The sequence below is a fragment of the Larimichthys crocea genome, chromosome XX (assembly GCF_000972845.2).
Source record: "Larimichthys crocea isolate SSNF chromosome XX, L_crocea_2.0, whole genome shotgun sequence".
Classification (NCBI taxonomy): Eukaryota; Metazoa; Chordata; class Actinopteri; family Sciaenidae; genus Larimichthys; species Larimichthys crocea.
This window is the reverse complement of record NC_040030.1, coordinates 5,421,539-5,443,216: the sequence shown is the minus strand read 5'-3', so window position 1 is coordinate 5,443,216 and position 21,678 is coordinate 5,421,539. Positions and strand designations below refer to the sequence as shown.

General features: G+C 41.8%; 2 protein-coding genes across 5 annotated transcripts in view; both read left to right on the top strand.

The window, feature by feature from the left end:
- dennd5b (DENN/MADD domain containing 5B) overlaps nt 1-14,699 on the top strand; it is an 84,734-nt gene extending 70,035 nt beyond the window's left edge. For 2 of the 4 annotated variants that reach the window (XM_019257639.2, XM_019257640.2), the window contains 14 exons: nt 565-696; nt 845-997; nt 1,175-1,256; nt 1,365-1,446; nt 2,374-2,502; nt 3,793-3,914; nt 5,170-5,315; nt 7,135-7,176; nt 7,730-7,848; nt 8,570-8,757; nt 8,888-8,970; nt 10,300-10,426; nt 10,552-10,726; nt 10,861-14,699. In XM_019257639.2, coding sequence (XP_019113184.1) covers nt 565-696; nt 845-997; nt 1,175-1,256; nt 1,365-1,446; nt 2,374-2,502; nt 3,793-3,914; nt 5,170-5,315; nt 7,135-7,176; nt 7,730-7,848; nt 8,570-8,757; nt 8,888-8,970; nt 10,300-10,426; nt 10,552-10,726; nt 10,861-11,044 — 1,764 coding nt within the window. In that variant the 3' untranslated portion in view covers nt 11,045-14,699. The remainder of the gene's footprint in view (nt 1-564; nt 697-844; nt 998-1,174; nt 1,257-1,364; nt 1,447-2,373; nt 2,503-3,792; nt 3,915-5,169; nt 5,316-7,134; nt 7,177-7,729; nt 7,849-8,569; nt 8,758-8,887; nt 8,971-10,299; nt 10,427-10,551; nt 10,727-10,860) is intronic. The other 2 variants (XM_010748304.3, XM_010748303.3) reach the window with 1 other exon arrangement.
- A 1,280-nt stretch (nt 14,700-15,979) lies between these two features.
- The window catches only part of LOC104932964 (SIN3-HDAC complex-associated factor), a 12,246-nt gene continuing 6,547 nt past the window's right edge, over nt 15,980-21,678 (top strand). Inside the window, exons 1-4 of the mRNA XM_010748309.3 lie at nt 15,980-16,253; nt 18,446-18,573; nt 20,300-20,399; nt 20,491-20,605. Coding sequence (XP_010746611.3) covers nt 18,446-18,573; nt 20,300-20,399; nt 20,491-20,605 — 343 coding nt within the window. The 5' untranslated portion in view covers nt 15,980-16,253. The remainder of the gene's footprint in view (nt 16,254-18,445; nt 18,574-20,299; nt 20,400-20,490; nt 20,606-21,678) is intronic.

Here is a 21,678-nt window from a genome sequence, read left to right as displayed (position 1 = left end):
ATCCTTTGAAGTGTTCACTTTGAAGCTTACTGCTTTTTTTAATTAATTTTTTTTGGCCTTTTCAAGCTTTATTTGAAGAGTGACAGGAATGTAGGGAGAGAGAGACATGCAGGAAAGAGCCACAGGTCGGATTCAAACCCTGGGCTTCCGCAGCAAGGACTGAGCCTTTCGCACATGGGGCGGTTGCTCTACCAACTGAGCGAAATGCCGCCCCTGAAGCGTCCTGCTTAAAGAAAATCAAAAGCTATATTCATGATAACAATGATGCTCTTAAACTGGAGCAGTTTATCACAATGACAGTGAAAACACAGTTTTGTTCCTCAAGACAATCATCATAAATGAGAAATGATTGCTGGGCAGCGTACGTGTCCGTTCTTGTCAGTTTGCAGCATCATTTGTGGTATTTATGATAAGAGCAGGTAAACAGACACAGATGTTTGAAATTAGATCTGTGCCAACACATCATGTTAGCTCGCAGCAGGAGTTAACATGATGTTAAATAGACACTCTTCATTACTGTATTGTTCAGATCAGACTCACTGACTGTGTCTGTTTGATGTTCAGAAGTACATGCAGGAGGCCCGCAGCCTGGGGAAGAACCTGCGACAGCCCAAACTGTCGGATCTGTCTCCCGCCGTCATCGCCCAGACCAACTGGAAGTTTGTGGAGGGGCTACTCAAAGAGTGTCGCATGAAGGTGAAACATCCAACATCTAACATTCTTCATCAATAATGAAAAATAAAAATAATAATTCCTGTTGAACTCACTAGCCAAGTAGTATGTGAACAGACTATCCCTTTAAACCACATATAGTCATGTTGAGTGTGTGTGTGTGTGTGTTCAGACCAAGCGTATGCTGGTGGAGAAGATGGGTCGGGAGGCGGTGGAGCTGGGTCATGGCGAGGCCAACATCACCGGGCTGGAGGAGAACACTCTGATCGCCAGCCTGTGTGACCTGCTGGAGAGGATCTGGAGCCACGGGCTGCAGGTCAAACAGGTCAGTGCACACACACACACAAACACACAAGTGATGTATGTCACCAGTACAAAATAGCAGCAGCCATATGTCGTGCATTTTTATATTCAGTCTATGATATAAACACTGTGGTTCATCAAGTATTAATGACCGTACTGGATGACACACTCTCTGACACACACTTCCCTGACCTCTCAGGGGAAGTCGGCGCTGTGGTCCCACCTGTTGCACTACCAGGCCAGAGAGGAGAGGCTGGAGCAGCAGCAGGCAGAGTCACCAGGTAACACACACACACACACATATCATATACACACAGTCTGTCCTGCATTCTCTGACACACATTTCTGAGTACAACAAGCCATCATATCCTGTATTTAAACCTCAACAGAGTCACATGTTCCTGAGAGGAGGAAGTCTGACTGTTCCATATCGATGCCATCTCCTCGCGTGTCGCTCATACAGGATATGAGGTACGTGCTGCTGTCCTCGAGTGGTGGCAACATGTCTCATTAGGTTGGCAGTAGAAACACTGCCGGTTAGGTGACTGAACTTATAATCAGAGAAAATACTAGATAGTTTCAGGCTTCTGTTTTGGGCCAGTAGAGTGTGGCGTCATGTTCAGCTCACTCTATTATCTGATGATATTTAAGCTTTTTATTAGTTATTTATAGCTTTATTTAAGCTATCTGCCTTCATATTCAGATATCTGTTTATAGAGATTATCAGAAATGTGTCTTTTACAACATTCTCACATTTGAAGATGCTAATCACTGCAGAGGAAGATATCCATGATTAGTTTTCTGGATATGTGTTCGCTACTAATTTCCGTCAGATGATAGCCGATGGATACTGAGATTACATTTCAGGCAAAGCATTCTGCCCTGAATGTTTAACTTCATGCAACCACAGCCTGCTCAAACATGATTGGTCCATATTACTCCTACAAACGGAAACCAAACCTTGCCTGCAGATTCTGCATTCATATGGTGATATCTGTTTCTAAAGATGAAGTCAGACAACAATATCAGTACCTAAAGCAATGCCTGTGTGCATCACTTGACCGGCTGTTCTGATGTCTGACCTGAAAAAGCTGCTTCCCTAGCTGTTATTGAAAGGCATTCTGGGAAATAAATTGTGTATGGAGCTTAAAATCATCATAAAACAAAAAAAACAAACACTTTAAGACAATAAACAGAGGAGGAACTCCTCTTCCAGGACAGACAGTGAAGTAATTGTTGTGTGTATACAGTACATAACGTACAGATAACATAAAGATAGCATATAGAAAGTGGGGACATCACTCCTCTAAGTCACTGAACAGCAGAGTGATGAGGGTGGATATTCTTTCTGTCTGTTTGTATGGCGCTTCATCCATCTGTCTCCGTGTGTCTCCTCAGGCACATCCAGAGCATGTCAGAGATAAAGACAGATGTGGGTCGAGCCAGAGCCTGGATCCGTCTGTCCCTGGAGAAGAAGGTGCTCTCTCAGCACCTCAAACAGCTGCTGTCCCGACAAGCCTTAACCAAGTGAGCATTCGTGTGATCAACTAAACTCTCTCTCTCACACACACACACACACACACACACACACACGTATTCATGTGCTTTTGATAGGTGAGATTGATTCCCATGTTCTCCTCTGAGATGCAGCTGTACTGATATCATTACATGTCAGTGTAGACCAACTGTTTAAAACATGCTGTTTGAAAAGACTTCAGATTAATCAGTGTCTCTCAAACTTTTTACACCACGTACCACCTCAGAAAATGTACAGCTCCCTGAGTTCCACCATCAGGCTTGCAGAGTTTTACCTCTGCTTATGCTACTCTGTCACATTTCAGCTCCTAACTAATCATGGATGTACGTGCACGCATACATCTAACCCTCCTCTAACTTTCAAGTATGACATTTTCTTTGTCTCTTTGTGTTTTACTGCCACTTTCTGCAGGCAGAGTGTGTGAACACACACACCACAAAGCTGACATTTAATTTAAAGTCTATAAAGGCAATTCAGAGATTTCTTTCAAAATCCATTAAATATGTTGGAAAATAGTTGCTGAAACATGTGAAAAGACTTTGAACAATATATAACTGAAATGTAGAGTTAGAGGTTGAAACAGTTTTTCACTAGTTTTCAGTCCAGGATTTTGTGGCCGGTCCTTAAAGGGTGGCTCAATGACACACTGAGGCCACGCTGAGCATACCCCTGCACCCCTAGCAGAAAGATAGAGATTAATTCACACATATTTATTCTTACTTTACACAGACTTTAAGAGATTGGTCCACAATATTCAGCCCAGAAGGACACATGAACAAGCACGTGGCACTGAGGAGCAATTGTAAACATCAGTGTCCAGTGGGACATTAAATGAGTAAGGTTCAGAGCCTTCACCCAGGAGGTAGAGTGGGTTATACCAGGGTTGATGGTTCAATCCCCAGCTCCTCCAGTCCACTGTTAAAGTGCTCCAGTTAGAACATAAATCCATTTTACAAATGAGATTTGGTTGAAGTGTACTGCCAGGTGTGACATCAGTACTGCCCTCCATCATAGTCTCAATAAAGAACATCTTTACAGGTATTTGGAGTTTCACTTAGCTGTACATTTTCCTTTTTATTATGAAGTTTTCTCAAACAGTTTGGTAAGTATCAACACCAAAAACTGAAACATTGAACTGGTAACAAATCAAGATCATTACTTTGAACTCAGTGTCACGCTGGCAGATAGAGTTTGAATATCTGCTGATACATTCAAATTTTAGATAGATTTCCTGTATTTAAACCTGACCTGACCCAGCCTGTGGTGTGCTCGGTCTACAGGAAGCTGTACAAGCGTTACGCCTTCCTGCGCTGTGAGGAGGAGAAGGAGCAATTCCTCTTCCACCTGCTCTCTCTCAACGCCGTCGACTACTTCTGCTTCACCAGCGTCTTCACCACCATCAGTGAGTTCTCCGTCAGCAGCACATGACCTCTGACCTCTGTTTAATCCAAACCTCCGTCCAGATTCACACCAAACTTCAGCAGCCACATTAATAGTGGTTAGAACAGTTTACTCACCAGTTTCACAACAACTCTATTATGTAAACCAGTGGTACACAGTCTGATACTTACATGTTGTTATTATTGTTCATTGTAGCAGATAAGTAGCAGATAAAACAACATTTTTCATCACTTTTAATTTGTTTTTTACGTAAAGAAAAGAAAATCTCTGAGCTCAGTATCTACTGATCACACTTGTCTCAGGTTTTAGGAGGACAAATGTTACGTTATCCTGCTCCATGACCTGAAGACTACACCGGACACCTGGCAGATGTTTTACGATGACTAATCCTAAATCACTTTTGTGTCTTTTAATCATCATTGTATATTAGCATTGTGTTATTATCCTTGATAGTCTGGTTTGTTTTGATATTGAAGAAGATGGTAGCACATGGCCCAATGTTTGCTGCCTCTAGGTAGGAGTCCTTGCCTGAAGCACACATCCAATTAAAGAACAGTCCAGATTCACATCATTGTTTCGTATTTATCTTCAGCCTTGAGTTGGAGAGAATGCAGCACAGTGCTTTATTCCAAGGTTCACATGTGTTGTCTTCACATAACTACAGTGAGCCTCAAAACTGAAGCTGTGCAATGCAAAATATGTTAAAAGTTGTGTTTGTGCAGTGAAGTTGATAAGTAAAAAGTAATCTGCATTCAGTAAAAAGATGGAGAAATCCATGAGAAGATGTAGCTTGTGAGACTATAGAAAGTTAGTCTGACTCCTGTGGTCGTCTGTAAAGCACCACATCCCAGCTGAGAACCGTCTGAAAGCAGGAACTCCTCTTCCCGCTTGTTCTTCTCTGTCAGCTGCTCGATGGATGGTGCTGGATGTGGCTCGATGGTTGGCTGAGCTATTAGTGTGAATAAACCATGAGTGTGTATGTGCAGTTTAATCAAAGATTTAAACACACAATGTATAATTCATCTGAGAGCGCCTCATTCAGATAAACTCACACACTCTGTACATGCAGGCGTGTTCTGCCTCTCATCTCTGATTCTGTTTCTTCTCTGCTGAGTGTCTGCCCTGAGTCTGTGATTTCATAATGAAACCGACCCACTTAGATAACCTACATTCTACAGTCTAATGAGCATGTTAGTGTTTATTTCTCTGTTCTGCTGCTGACGTGTCATGTCTCCCCCCCTCCCTGCCCCCCGCAGTGATCCCGTACAGAGTCGTCATCATCCCCATCAAGAAGCTGAGCAACGCCATGACCACCTCCAACCCCTGGGTGTGTGTGTCAGGGGAGCTGGGGGACTCGGGCATAATGCAGATCCCCAAGAACGTCCTAGAGATGGCGTTTGATGTGAGTAGTGTGACCTTCGACCTCGCACTAGATGAGCTCACTGTCACTAACTGGGACTTGTTGGGTTGAGTGCAGTTTGGGTGATGTTGGGTTTTTGTGTGTCGGGCATGATCTTTACTCACATTCCCTCTGTCACTGTTTACATGTGTTAAAGGGTCATTACACACACACATGCACATACATATCTGCATACACAAATATGAGATGCTTGCTTATGAGATTCCTCTCATAGAATATTATGTACTAATTCTTCTTTCATAACACTAACTGATAAAGATCGTCCTGTCTGCAGTGATCAGCTCTCTCTCTCTCTCTCTCATTCTGAATACTGAGTAATGTATTCATATAAAGAGAGTCCAGTCCTCCATCACTGTCTTAGTCTGAATCATACCTGCAGCTTTATAGTAAGTTTTAGATTAAACACATTGAAGCTTAAAGGTTCCCTGTGGAGTTTTTGTCCTCTATAGAGCTCATGCACGTCCACGCTAGAGGCAATACACACATTCCTGCCAATGAAAAGTGCCAGCAATGGAAGATGACTGCAGGCTAGTAAAAAATGCATCCTTTAAAATTTAAAAAACAAAACAAATGTTATATAAAGAAGGAAATGGATTCAATCTGTTTGTTAGACCTCATGGATCCACACAATGTGTTGTTGGTTTACAAGAAAATTCCAAAGGGAACCTTTAAGTATCTTTAACTGGATCCATTTAAAAGGTTTTAAACACAGCACCAGTTTATCAGGATCCAGCAAACACAATATAGATCAAAATAAATCCTTAAATTGTAACAATATATACTGCAGATGAGCTGCTATACATTTCTTTAAAGAAAATAACATTTCTGTTTTAAAGCATTTACTCTGATACAAACAGTTTAATTTCAATATAAACGGAATATCTTTGAGTTTGGCACTGTTGCTCATTAAAACATTTAAAGAACAGACAGCGTAGACCCTGATGGACATTCTGATAGATCAATTATAAGACTAATAGATTCATCAATAATGAAAACCGTCTCATTTAGAAGCTTTTGATCATATCTCATGGTCTTCATCAGCAGACAGAGTTTGCCCATATGTTCAAATTTCTTTAAAGACTTTCATCCTTACTGAATTCAAAGTTTCATTCCTGTCATTGAAACAGCTGTTGTTTCCAACATTAAGAATGAACTCCCCTCTGGTGAAGTGAAGTTTTCCCAGTCATAATGATAAACATTATTATTATCATAGCACTTTTCGAAATCCATCTTTCAAAGAGCTTTATAAAAATAACAACAAATAAATTAAACTGTCATATAATCAACTGGTTTCATAAGAAATGTAACCTGGTAAAACAAAAAAAACATTTCTACAAAATTAAAATTTTTGTCTGATGAGGGAAGGCTCTCAAATATATAAGCATGGTTTAAAATAAGAGCTCACTGACTCAGCTGACCTGATTTCCTCAGGCAAATTGTTCCAGAGCCTCCGATGCTCAGACTGTAAACACTGTGTCCCCCTTCAGCTTCAGCTCTCAAAGGACGAGCCGGTGCATCTGTATAAATAGGTTGGAGATAGAGCAGGGAGAGACCATGAAGAGCTTTTAATGTAATCATTAGAGTCTTAACATCAGTGTGAGTCAGTTATCACATGGTAAAGACTGAATGGTTACAGACCTCCTGCTGTCCTCCTCACACTGCACGTTCGGCTGCATGCGGGCGCTGCTCCTGTTTGTTTCTGTTTGCATGATGGAGCATGATGATGTTGTTTTTGGTTGTGAGACACCACCTTTGTTATTGTCCATCCATTGTGTTTAACAAGTGTCTCCATCTCCCTCAGTCTGCTTTCAGGCCTCACACGCAAAACTTCACCTTGTTCAAGGTTAGACGAAGCCCCCCGCTCCCTTTTTCCCATCATGCCCCTCTCTGTCTCTTTGAAACGCTTCTGTTCCAGTTGTCCTGTTTGCCTGTTGTCCCTGTAGGCAAGATTGTCCTGCAGTCAGCCTCACGTTAGATTGGACTGGGTCATAGTGTGTGTGTGTGTGTGTTATCCTGCTTGTATTTTCAGAACACTCAGCTGCACTCACACCCCTCTGTTGTTTATTAACACTGCTTTAAATACGAGAACTGGTTTAAAGACAAATGTTATTATTATCTGACAGATGTGGAAACTTCACCACAGCGTATCCTTGAAAATTAATGATTTAATTAAACTAATTCTCTTTTCCATGAATTAAACAGTGTGACGAAAATCTTAATAACATAATTAAATTCTACTAAGTGAGGAATCTATTAACTTTAACTTAATTAAAGAAAATATAGTCACTGAAGTAAGAACTTCTACATTTACAACAGCAGTAATCCGAGTATGTGTAATCTGATTTTGCAGGATGATATTAAATTAGAATACTTTTCTCTCCACTGTGTGTGTTCAGTGTCAGAACCTGGGGAAGCTGACCACTGTGCAGCTGGGTCATGATAACGCTGGACTCCTGGCTAAATGGCTGGTGGACTGTGTCATGGTGCGCAATGAGATCACAGGACACACCTACAGGTGAGTGGAGGTTGTGTATTTTTAAATGTGCTCTCTGCAATGTCGGACCAAAATATCTGAGATAAATTGTTATGAAAGTTCACCGACCTCCTGCTGACATTGGTAAACCTCTGACATAACTGCACTCATGGGAGTACAGATTCCATCATGTTCCCCAGAGGATGAAACCTTTAGACTTTGATGATCCCTGACATGTCAGCAGGTCAGTATTTCAATGTGTCCATTATTTTGGTTTATGACGCCTGCAAAATCCCATCAGCCTCAGCTGAACTGCTAATTTGCAAGACACTAAACCAACCGAGTAAACTTGGTACCATGCAAGCATTGTCGTGGTTAGCATGTTGAGACTCTTGTTTGATCTATAACCATTCGTCACAGGGTCTTCCTACATCTGATTGGACAAATGTGCCACTTGTTAGACTGTCATTGGTATTTTCATCTAGGTTTCCGAGTCTCAGAAACAAATTTTTGTCGAGCTCCATGACAGTTGCTGATAAAATTACTTAGTATTAAAACTTTCTGAGTCAAGGCTGACATCAGCTCCAGACAAAGCTCTTTTTCTTCTTAGGTTTATGTAATTTTCTAATTTTCATAGAGAAGCACAGCATTCACAACAACTTTTTAAGAACACACAGTTCCAAAAACTTTCAAAGAAAAAAGAAACCTTGAGGACATGTTGAAAAGAAAATAATCAGATCTGACACGTCGCTGTCTCCTCCAGGTTTCCATGTGGTCGATGGCTTGGTAAGGGCGTGGATGACGGCAGCCTAGAGAGGGTCCTTATCGGTGAGCTGGTGGTGCCCAGCGGAGAGGAGGACCCTGGGAAAAACTGCCGTACTCCACCGCTGCAGCGCTCGCCATCCCAGACTAGACGCATCAGCATCACATCTCTGTCTGGACGAGGATGCAGTGAGTATCAGACCAGGGGAATACATGACACTTAACACAGTGAACAGTTTAATTATAACAGTTAGGTGACGCTCATAATGTTAATGACACTTCCTCTTAGATGTTGATGCAGATGTTTTCTTGATTTCAGAGCCGACTTCAGGCCAGATCCAAGATGCCATCGGGGAGGCTGTGAACAACATCCTCAAACACTTCTCCAAGCCAGAGAAAGAGGTGAGCGACTGATCTGATTCTCAGCTGTGTCTGAACGCCTGATTAATAATGAATAATCTTATTTGTTATTCATTACTGTGCTCTCTCTGTGTTCATTATGTTTTAGTCAGTAAAGTGGTGTTTGATGCATGCCACAGCAAAGGAAACAGGTGGTACAAATGGTTCAGTCCACTTTTATCCACCATACTTTAAGTGCCCTCTGTCAGAGTGATGGAGAGAGGATAGAGAGTGGAGAGTGGTGCACTGTGTTTCTACTGCATGGTGTGACTCAGCTCGACTCCACATGCTCTTTTTTTGGTTCTCTGTTGTCAAAAGCTGTGAATAGCACCTGGTACCTGCAGCCCTGAAAGAGGCCATGAACCACGCAACCCTGCTTTCATCTACTCTGAGGCTTTTTCTCCTTTATCAGCTTCTCAAAACTATGAAAATCCAACAGGACTCTATAAAGACTGTATCAACAGTCTTTGTCAGATTTAGCTGGTAACAGTGAAAAGTGGATGTGACCAAACTGTAGGATCATGTTCACCAGTGTATGGATGAAAGTATCTCACATATAGTGCGAGTTAGGAGAAACTCTTTACTCACAAGCAGTGAGCAGCTGCAGCTAATCATGTCAGTGTTTTGGAAAAATTCACCCACAAAGAACAATAAACATTTTTATTGCTGGTGGGCAAGTTAATCACGATCCAACAAAACTAGCTACAGAATTACTTCATGTAAGGATGGAGACTTGTTTTGTGAACTGGAAAGAGCTATCACTGTATCAACATGCAGAAGTTTGATAGCGAATGCAATCTGCCTGATCAGTCATTTAAAAGCAGCTATGATGCATATTTTTATAATAACAATGTAATAAATATGAAAACAGTGTGAAAGTGTGTCTGGCTTTACTGTCCAGGTAGAACTTCACTGTCTCGGTTCAGTTCACCCTCACTGCTCTCATAGTTTTTAGCGGCAGCAGAGAAAAATCAAACTGCTCAGCACAAACCACAGACACACTGCTGTCAGGTCTCCATACAAACACAGCGTGAACTTTAACCAGATTTTCAGCCAAAGAAAATTGAAACTGCACATTTCTGTCCACTACTGTTATGCAGATTTAGGGTTGGTTGGGTTAAGAAGAGAGAAAGAGCTTCAGTCTATAGAAATGTACACATCTGATGTTTGATGTCTTCCCATTTTTCATGTCAAACAACACGTTCATTTTTTTCTTGTTCAAAATTAAACTGGTGGATGGAAACTCACCTCCAACCAGTTAGAACGTATGCGTTGGCTTCTGTGGTCTTGCGCGTCTCATGTGTTGATGTCTTCCTGGTTGTCTCCCTGCAGAGAGGCAGCCTGACCGTCCTGCTCTGTGGAGAGAACAGCTTGGTGGCGGCTCTGGAACAGTTCTTCTATCACGGCTTTAAGTCTGCGCGGCTCTTCCAGAAGACTGTGTTCGTGTGGGACTTTGTGGGTGAGTGCAGAGCGACGGCGCCATCTGCTGAGGATGACATGAACTGTTTAAATTGTCCCATGTTTTATTATATTGTCGAGTTGTGAAAGGAAACTCTCTGAGTCTGTCCTCTCCTCCCTCTGCAGAGAAGGCTGTAGCCTACATGGAGTCAGCTGACCAGATGGGAGACCTTCAGGAGACCGCAGAGCCCCTGGGGATGACCTGTCAATCACTCTGCCACTATGTCAACGCGATCAACTCCACTTCCCGGAACATCGGCAAGGATGGGAAGTTCCAGCTGCTGGTCTGCCTCGGAGCCAGGTCAGTATCAGGCGGACATCACTGTTCGTGTTCATTGACGTGGTGTATAAATAAAAGTGCCTCATATGTATAGAAATATGACACCACACAGGACCCTGCCACAGATGTAGAAACCTCTACTGTGTGTCTTGCAGAGACCGTCTGTTGCCCCAGTGGCTCCCCCTGCTGGTGGAGTGCCCAGTGATCCTGCGGATGTACGAGGACACAGCCCTGCTCAGAGACCGCACCACTGTCAATGCCCTCATCGGAGTCCTGGAGACGCTCCATGACTTCCCCATCACACTGGAAGCCTCGCTGGTCAAAGGAATCGACCTCTAGCCACAGGAAGGGGACCACTGGGCCACCGCTCAGCTCTATGTTTTTCTTCAAAGCCTCCCCTCACTACCGCCAACTTCACCCACTCTTCGACTTTTAGCCAATTAGTTCCAAGATTGGACCATGAAGGAGGAAGTGAGGGTTAAGAAATGAAAACTGAAGAGAGGTTTGGTTACCAAAGCAAAACGTTCCACTGCTTCATGTGAGAGGTCAGAGCTTTGGATCAAACAGAAGCTTGGATGCAGTATTATTACCCCACATGTGGCTCTGAAAGACTCTTTGTAATCAAATTACAACCAGTGTTTAATCATCTTTACTTCATTAACTACAAATCCCAAATACTTTCGATAACAATACAATTTCCAGGATGATTTCCTGCCTTCCTGGCAGCCGTTAGTTTCACCTGTTTTCATTACACTAAAGTTCGACTTGAAGCAACACAAAGCTTGTTGGAGTAGTGGATTTGAAATATTATAAGTAGTATCATTTAATTGTTGGTTTGAAACATTTCATAGGATTTGATGAAAACAAAACCAATTCTTTAAAATACACCAACCCTGCCCTCTGAAGCAGCTCATGGAACAATGGAAATCAATCTTTAAGATCTGAAGTACATTTTGGGACATTTCTGACAGTAATAAGCACAGACTAAAAATAAACAGGGTGAGAAACCACTGCTGTGGTTCTTAAAAACTTTCATAGCAGCAGCAGACATTTGCCCGTGTGCTCGCTGTGTAGCCGAGCCTTCCTTCAGTAGGTACAACTAGATAGACTGCTCCACCATCCCCACACCCTAGTTAGCATTAGCGAGCATGCCTACAGGATGTGGATAGATGAGACGACCTCAGGAAGAGACTGAGCGATCACTGACGCACTGAAACGAAGACGGTGATCCGTAACCTGTTGATTCCTCACACTTCGCTCAGTGTTGTGGAGTGACCAGCTCTCCACGCCGGTTTCTTTTGATTCGTTGGACTGTTGTTGGGCATTTCTCCCACTTTTAACCTGTGGCTGAACATAAAAACTGATCTCAGTGATGTGGTTCAGGAGTCAGGAGCTTAACCTGTGACTGCATGGACATTCCTACCAAACTACAGGCCACGACCTGCTGTTTTTAAATGCTGTGCGTGTGAGTTTTAATGTGTAATGTATGTCCTCCGATGTGTGTGTCTGTGTGTTTGCCCTCCCATTTATTTTAGATTTTTTGAACTCTTCAGAGTGATCTACTGGTTTCTGTAGTGTGCTGTAACACTGTGTGTGTTTCATGTATGCCTCACACACAGTTTACCGTCATCATCACTTCAAGAACAGGTGAAATGTTCAACAAAATAATCTGAATTTACCAGCTTTACTGGAGCTTTCAACCACAGTGTGTTTGCTCAGCCGCCATCATCACGTGGCTTAAGTGGGGAACTATGTGGTTGAAAGCTCTGTCAAAGACGTGTAAGTGAACCTTTAGTTCAGATTATTTTTGTTAAACTACCTTTTCAAGATCGGGAGTGAACTTTTAGGTGCACGAACAAAATTTTATTTTCTCTAAATTAATGTAGTAAACACTGGAATAAATCCTTCATAGATCTGAGTTCAGAATTATGAGCTGGAAAAATATTTACAGCTTCTCAACTCAGAGGTCATAAATCTCACATCTTCACCTCATACTAGATGAATAACACAAAGTGTCCCTTTAAATCACTTTTTTTAATCCTTCTTCACAGTGTGAACATGAACATACACAAAGGCAAAGTGTGTGTGGTTGTGTGTAACAATGTACGTAAGGCTTGTGAAGCTTTTAAAGGAATAGTTCAACATTTTGGCAAATCCACTCATTGGCTTTCTTCCAGAAGGTGAGATGACAAGATTGACGTCAACCTCGCATCTCTGTCTTAAATATAGGGTAAACAAATAGCCTGGCTCTGTCCAAAGTAAAAAAAACAACAACAATGTAACCTCTGAACAACTGTGAATCCATATTCCAGAAATTCTGTGCGGTGTCTTCATTTATAGGATGGGTTCACACACACACACAGTTCAGTGGATTTGATTTCTGTACGAACACAATAGTATCAAACACTGTGCATGGTTATATTTTAATCTTAAAACGACAGTAAACAATCATTATTCCCAATATGTTGAACTATAGTAACCTTAAAGCTGATCAATGAGCTTTAACAAACTAACACCTAACAATGAATATTATAGTTTGGTTGTTGTAATTCTTCCATTTTAAAGGGTAAAGCTGGTCCATGTTTTCTTCTTGCCAACATAGTCCATAAAAAAACAACAGCCAATGAAGTGTTAGTCCATTTGTCAATACTTTCCGACAAAAATCAATATAAAAACACTGCACAAATGTATAGTTTAATTTTTCTAAAAAAAAAAAAAAGTCCAGTAATTTTGTAAAACAGCTGTTCACTGTTTTAAACAAATGTCACGCAACAAGGAGGAAATGGAGAATTTTCAGGGACTATTTTCAGCGGCGGATGAATCCACATTTGGTTCACAAGTAGACATTTGTGGGGGGGTTTTTCTTTTCTTTGGGTACATGGCTATTCGTTGCTGTTCAGGTCTTTTCATGGGATATGTTGTCTAAAAGCAAACTGCAGAATATTGGTCTGTTGGATTAATTTGAGATCAGTGTGTGATGTTAAAAGCTAGCTGTCCAAACTCCCGTATTACATGAATGCAACACGACCTCTGTCACTTATAAAAGGAAGGAACAGGCTCTTATTATTTACATGACAGGCTTTTCTACTTTAGCGACAGTCAGCAGAGATGGGTGGAAACGCTCACAATTATTTTTCTTCAGACAGATTTTTGTTCCCCCGTAAAACTTTCCTTGCATGAGATTTTGCCACTGTTGCCACGCCACACGTCTAAATGGATCCTTTCTGAGAAATGGTGTATATATTGTCATTAGCGCATGCTGACATTTAGACTGTATTTATTGTGACCCTCTTTAATGAATCCTAGATGAGTTTTGAGGGGACAGAAAGTGGACGTCTTTGTAACCTCGGTCCTCTGTAGTATTTTTTGCTGTTTCCAGTATTGAGTCTGTGAAAGACAGTCTGCCATGGTTTGTTTTGAATGTCTTGATTTTATGTATTTATTAATTTAGTATTAATCCATGGCGGGCTGACAGCAGCACTGGTATCTTAAGGTTGATGAAGCCTGTGGAATAACTGGAAACATTGATGTCTTTAAAACAGTAACCACTGTTTCCACTTCATGTGTTTTTGTCCTGTTTTAACCCTCTGCCGTGCCCCTGATGCCTCACTGACGGGACTATTTACAGCTCCAAAGCACAAAAACAGATCCCATCGATGTCTCGTCCTGGATTTGTTTGTGTACAAACTCTTGGCCACAGGGCAGACTTCAGGAGGAGGACATGCTTTGTGGATTCCTGGGATTCCTTCTTAGACTACTGCTCATTTTGCTTACTGGATTTGTTACATGAACATGTCGAGTGGTATTAAACCTAAGGTGTGTCTGCTGAGGCAGGAGACAGGAAATGCAACAACATGACAGTGATGGCTACGTGTCCTGCTAATGGCAAGAACGGACACCACTGGACAAATAGAGTTTCATGTCTGTGTTGGACTGACTACTCTGTTCTGATATTTATTATGCCTATTTCAATAAAAACAGCCACTGTGTTAAAGATGTCTGTGTGTGTCTGTGTTCCATAAACTACACTTGAGCCTGAATGTGATTTTATCAGATCACTGATGTTTATCTGTACTTATTTTCCCCAACTTTATTTGTAAGTTTTTCAGTTACGTCACATTATATATGAATAATGACACTTAACTCTTGAAGTACAAAATATATAAAGGCACAATATTAAAACAGTTTCCTCTAAATCTCATCGGAAACACATTTTGGTTCAAATATGAAATCAGTTCAGAGCTATAATAACTGAAGTGACATTTATGCATAATCTTGTATGGTATTTTTAAATATGGCTTGAATTATTTATGAGGGTTCATCTGTGCCAGCCTAGACAGATGACATGAGTGTGCAGCAATGACCTGTTTAACACTGTGCTCCTTACATAAGGCAGATAGAACAGATGGAAACTGAAACAGCTTAAATTTACCGAATGGAACAGAGTTTATTACAGCATATGTATTTTATATAACAGAAAATATAAATGATCAAGAAAAAAGGTGTAAAGCACTGTAGAAGGTTTTTCTATTGAATATTATTATTCCACATCTGTGTGATGCACGTTCAAAAGATTAAGCTGGAATCTATTACATTTATTTTACTGCATTTAATGATTTCCACAGTAAAATCTGACATATTAGGACCTCACATCACCTTTAATTTAATTGCCAATAGAATCTTTTCTATGAGGTTTATACGAATATTATCTCGTCAACAAATTGCAAGTAGCTCTTCTGTGAGCTGTGAACCAACATGGAAAATGTGTTCAGTCAGTAATCCCACGTGATATATCATAACATTCATTCATAACTAATCCTTTAAGACAAATGCAACATAGAAAAACATAATTTTAATGTATACAAATGTCTTTGTTTGTGTGTAAAATAACAATTTGCTAATGGATAATGTAGAATATGGTAAAAGGAAAGCTATTAAGTGAACTTGAAGTTGAGATATTTTGTCATACATATTGATCCCATGATTAACAACCAACTTCCATGATGAAACAAATAAAATATAAAGTATAATCTCAGCCTCCTCCCGGCAGCTCTCCTGCCCTGCAGGATGCAACTTCTCCATAGCAACTGGTCAAACCTCCTTTTCCCGCGTAAATAGCACTCCTTATTTGGGTATCGACGCTCGTCATACGCAGACGGACGTCACAGCTGTATGCAAATCACGCTGATTGAGGAAAATCAGAAAATGGTGGCGGGAGAGACGCCCAGCGCGCATGCGCGTACGTTTCTACTACGGACATCAGGCTGAGGTCAAGCTAGCCACTGCAAGACCGGAAACTGTCGACATAACCTTTAAAATAAGAGCACTGTCGTCACTGTGCTCACGGCGCTTGCTTTATTTTGAAACTGCCAAGCGGAAGTGGCTTTTGTTATTCTCCCGTATTGGCGCTTCGGCGGGGAGAGTTATAGCTGATGGTCTGCAGCGGCATTGTTAACGTTAAATGAGAGACACTTGTTAAAATAAAAAGAGCTCTGCTTACCGCGTGTGACACAGGTGTGAGTGGCTCCGTGTTTCACTTTGGAACAAGGTAAGCGTGTTTGCTTGACTTTGTGTGCGCAGATAAAGTGTTTGTTTCCCGGCTCGGTGCCTGTTGGCGTGCGGTAAAGTTATCGGAGGATGGTGTTTGTGATTTCACATCTCCAGATATCTTTACCCGAGCCAGCTTTGTTCAGCAAAGTCCACCGCTGACCCAAAGTGCGGCGAGGCTCGGGGTTTGTCGCCAATGAAGCGTCGGTGATAGTTAACTTCACTTGTGCTTGTGCGTTCATAACGACTCGACGTCTGTCTGTCATTTTCTAGCAGGGTTATGTCAGCTAGTTGCACATTTACTTCAGGAAACAAGACTTCCAACTTTAATAGCCTGCTAAAAGCTAACTTTATTTTATTTTTCATACGGCGCACACGGTGCTCAGTCGACACTGAATAAAGTTTAAATGTTGCGTGAGCCTAAAATGCTTAAAGTTGTTAAACACACTTTAACGTTGAATAAAAGCGAGTAAAAGAGCTGCGAGTGAACGCGTGTGTGTGCAAAGATGGGTTCGACTTTGTTGTCGGGGTGGTGGGTGTGTTTCCTGCGTCAGCGCCCAGCCTCCTTCAGGGACACACGGCGTGTTTCAAACGCAACAATGGCGCCTGTTCGTGCTGGACATGTTTGATTTGACGCCGTGTGAGCGGGGGAAACGTCAAAGTGTCAGTGTCGTGTTTGCACCTGCGTCCATTGTCGGACACAAAGTGAGCTGCTGGTTTCTCTTCGCATTTCCGGTCACTATTAGTACATGCAGGTTGCAGTATTGCTCAACTCTTCTTTTTTTTTTCATGTGAAGTCCTTTTATTAGACATTAAAGTCCATCCATGGACTTTAACGTGTTGACATCATATTAAATATGTTTGTGTCTTATTGATTTAGACTCTAAAATTTAAGTTGTTCACTGTCCAGATGCTTCATTAAACCTGTTTATAGTGCACAGGCTTCCCTGACACCAGTCAAGTCAAGGAGAAGTTGCCCGCCGCTGTCCGATAATGGACGCAGGTGCAGGAGAGAGCCGCTTCCACGTTGTGATGTGAGGAAGAGTGGGCCTTTTTAAAAAAAAAACACGTTTGACTCAGCGCAGCAGTGTTAAGCACACGGTGACGATTTTTCACTTGACGTCTGATCTGCGGGTTATTCCTGCTCCATTGTCCGCCCGCAGATTCACGTCATTCATTCTCTGGGATGGACAGAGCAGCTGTGTGCGCATGCACAGACCCCCCCTCTGCACGCGGACACGGTGATAAATGTCTAAACTTCTCCGATCAGCTCCGGTGTTCCCGTTTTTCTGCTCACGTTCAGCTCGTTTTGCCGCTCTGACCCGCTGCGTGCAGCCGGCAGAGCATCACATGGCATCGGTCGGCATCACGCCTCCTCCCGCATCCTTTCCATCCTCCATCCTCCCGCCATGTGCCACGCGCTACAGGACCGATTACACAACCACCGCACCGGCGCAGCACGTGACGTTTTTACAAGTTACAACACCGCAAAACGAAGCCGTTTTCACCGATGACAGCTCTCACACCTTAACACGTCTATTGTTCATAAAGCATGTGTGTGTGTGTGAGAGAGGCTTCAGCTGCGGATGTCTGTCACCTCCGCTCAGCATCCACATGCGGCCACATGTCGAGCCTCCAGTTGCATCAGCACCACTGTTGCGTAAGAGGCAGTCAGCTCGTGCTGTTCTTCCTCCATGATGCTCAGACTGCAACCTGACCCATTCACCACACACACACACACACACAGAGACCGACCTCGTGCTCTCACCCCATGGCTGCAGGAGGGGGTCGTTTTAAATGTCAGATGATACACATGGTGCGCACAGACCCAGCTGCTTCCCTGTGGCCCCACACGAATGATGAGTGTGGTTTTCAAATGCGTTATGTTCAAACATAAAGCTGCAGTCTGCAGGTCTACAAGTCATGGTGGACAGTTTTCACTATTTTCCAGGCCAAATAAGTACAGTTATAATAAGAATAATAACTGTAAGGTGACTCTAATGAAAATAACTGTCCTGTTTTCATCTGATGATTCCATGCAACTTGCAGACATCTGAGTTAAAATGTGACTTTACACAAGGTTTTCTTTCAAGGGTCTGGAAATGGTAAAAACTAATATTGCAGCTCTGATTCAAGGATGTTTATCATCCAGTGTTTAATCGTTTGTCTGTTTCTCTGCCTGCGTTTCTGCAGATGTTTGGCTTCCACAGGCCGAAGATGTACCGCAGCAGGGACGGCTGCTGCATCTGCAGGGCCAAGTCCTCCAGCTCCCGCTTCACTGACAGCAAACGCTACGAGACCAACTTCAAGAGCTGCTTCGGGTGAGTCAGCGGCAACCGTCCACAGGTTTGGACGATTGACTCAGTGATCACAGAGGTCCAGTGTGACTCACCTCAGCTCTCTGCTGTTCTCTTACATGTACAAAACAGTGATGTCCTGTAATCTGCAGAGATTAAACTGTGAGGTGAAGGGGACAGGTGTGTGCAGGTTATTGTAGTATAATAGCAGCGCTGTGTGATTACAGCAGCAGCACAGCTCATGCAGTGTTCATTGTCTGAACATCCATGGATACATTAAACAGGAGCCAATAACAGGAGTGACAAAAAATCTGAGGACAGTGTCAGACTTTGAGTTCTACTGATTTTTCTGTATTTTCCAAAATTAACCACCTGTATTGTATCAGTAATTTGCTCATTCTATGCATGGTTCCCACAGGTCAATGAAATCCTTGAATGTATGTGAATTTTAAGCAAGAAAATGAAGGAGGTTTTTATAGTCATGCAAAGTGACTGAATTTATATATTTTGTGTAAGAAGAAGTTGAAGTTCTTTGAATCTTTTTTAACTTAATGTTAATAATCAGGCGACATTATCTGCATGTGTCTCTTACAGTTGTGTCATTGTTTAATGCTCCACCTGCCTCAGCAGTGCGATGGTCACATATGTGCATGAGCCACTGAATTCAAATGTTGCAGGTTAAACACGAGTCAAACATCTGGCACAAAAGCTAATGTTAAAAAAAAAACTGCCATTCTAAAAATCCTGAGTGTTGTAACGGTAATTAACCTTAATCCATGTCTCAAACTATTCTGTGTTGTGTCCTTGAATTTGATGGCCTGGAAAGTCTTTTAAATTTGATGTTTGAGGAGTTCTATAACACAGGCAGCTATGTTCAGGCACAAGTCCTGTTTTAATGTAATGCTGTTCCAACTCTGATTTTCTGACCTGCTGCTATTGGCTCAAGCAGGTTTCCATGCTCCATGGAATAATAATTTTTCAAAAACACAGGTACAAATTGCTTTACAGTAAAAAACTAAATCAAAATATGATTGTCAAAAACAAGATGAAATGCACAAACCAAATACAAGAAGACCATCAGTTAGAACAAAGTCCTGAGACAGAAACAGGTTTTGAAGAAGAGATTTAAGAAGACACTGAGTTGGAGTTAGATATAGATATGGTGCATGGACAGCAGAGCCCTGGTTGGTATCTCTTAAGAACCAAGACTTTGGAACCAGTCGTAGGTCCCTGGCAGAGGATCTAAAGCAGCACTCACAGGGAGTGAACAGATCACAGTTACCGGCAGGAGCCTGACCAGTGAAGGCTTTAAACAAACAGTAAAACATCACTTCAGCTGTCAGGTTGATGAGGTCACTTCCCTAAGTAGCAGTGTTTCGTATCAGCTGTCTCTAGGTGACTAGTCTCTTTATATGTGTGCTGCACTGGTCGAGTGTGGAGGAGATAAAAGCATGAGTGAACTTTTCTACATCTGTAAATGGGAGGAATGACCTGAGCCTGTTAAATGTCTCAGCTGGACAAAGCAGCATTGCACCGCTTTAGTCACTCTGAGTCAGAAATGACACCTACTACTGCTACGTCTACCCACTCGTTAACGTCAGTAAGCTTCATAAGGCATCCAGACCAGAGAGTGTTAGTACCGTAGTTTCTTCTTTCTTGTTTTAAGTCTTCTGCTCAGACTTTTTTTTCAGTTGCGTATCATCTGTGTATATATATCTCTGATGCAGTATGTCGATTCCTGTCCCTGCAGGTTGGGTGAGGTGCGTTGTGGGGACATCTGTAACGCCTGTGTCCTCCTGGTCAAGAGATGGAAGAAACTTCCAGCTGGATCCAAGAAGAACTGGAACCATGTAAGGACCCATTCAGCCTCATTCACCTGTAGTCCTCTTTCTGATGAGTGTCCGAACTTCCTGTAAGACCTTGTCTCCTGTGTGTTTTCAGGTAGTCGATGCAAAAGCTGGCTCGAGCATGAAGGCCACACTGATGACAAAGAAAATAAAGAAGAAGCTGAGGCCGAGCCAGATTAGTCGGGTACAGAGCGAGCTGAAGAGAAACAGTAAGTGTTACTATGGACCACTTTAGTATCAAATAATTAATCCATTATTAGAATTTTAACTTTTATTTAGTTCGGTAATCTTATTGAAGATGTATTTTACAACGGAGACATGAGTAGAGCAGGAGAAAATAAGAGATAAAACACACAAGCACATAAAAATCTAGTGTCAGAATAGTGTCAAATGAATAAATACATAAGTGTAAATATGAGTGGAGATTAAGATTGTACCTGTAGAGTACAGCCGACATGAAGAGAAATCACATCCACAAACATTAAGATGTTGCAATCGTCCAATAATTTGTCTGTTAAAGCTGTGGTTGCTGCAGCCACTTTGGCCAGGAAGCTATAGCTAAACAGTTAATTTTGTTCAGCACTTTTTCAGATCATCTCTCAATTTCACCACACATTCCTCACATATCTCCTCCACTCTTGTAGCTGTTGATCACTAAAGATGGTAGCTTGTACTCCAGCTCAACAAACAGCATCAGCTCACAGAAGCATCCTTTTTCTACAAACAGCAGCATGATGGGCTAATCTTCTCTGCCCTGGTAGCAGTGCATGCTAACACAGTTTTTTTTCCACTGTGTCTTTTTTGCCTGCCAACCTGCACGGTTAGCACATAAGTATTGTCCGTCACGAACACTGTTTGTTTGCAGCACATATTTCACCAGTAGATGGCAATGTGCATTGTTTCATATGAATCCCATAACATAATGTTTTTATGTTTTTATTTATTTATCATAATATCCACATTGTAGATGAACACTGACGACATCTAAACTATGAAAAAATTAATTACGTGAGAAACAAAAAGTCTAAAAAATTCATGTTTTATATTAGATTCTACCAGGGTTTCCGCGGAGTCATAAAAAGTCATAAAACGTCATAAATTTCATAACGAGAATTTTAGGCCATAAAAGGTCATAAAAACATTCGGATTTTTCATTCAAGGTCATAAATTACACGTCTTAAATTTATCTGCTTTATCTGCTTTGGTAGACTACTAAAACTACGAAGAAAATACGCTGCGAAGCATTTCAGCCAATCAAAAACATTTTCGTATGCAGATCGCT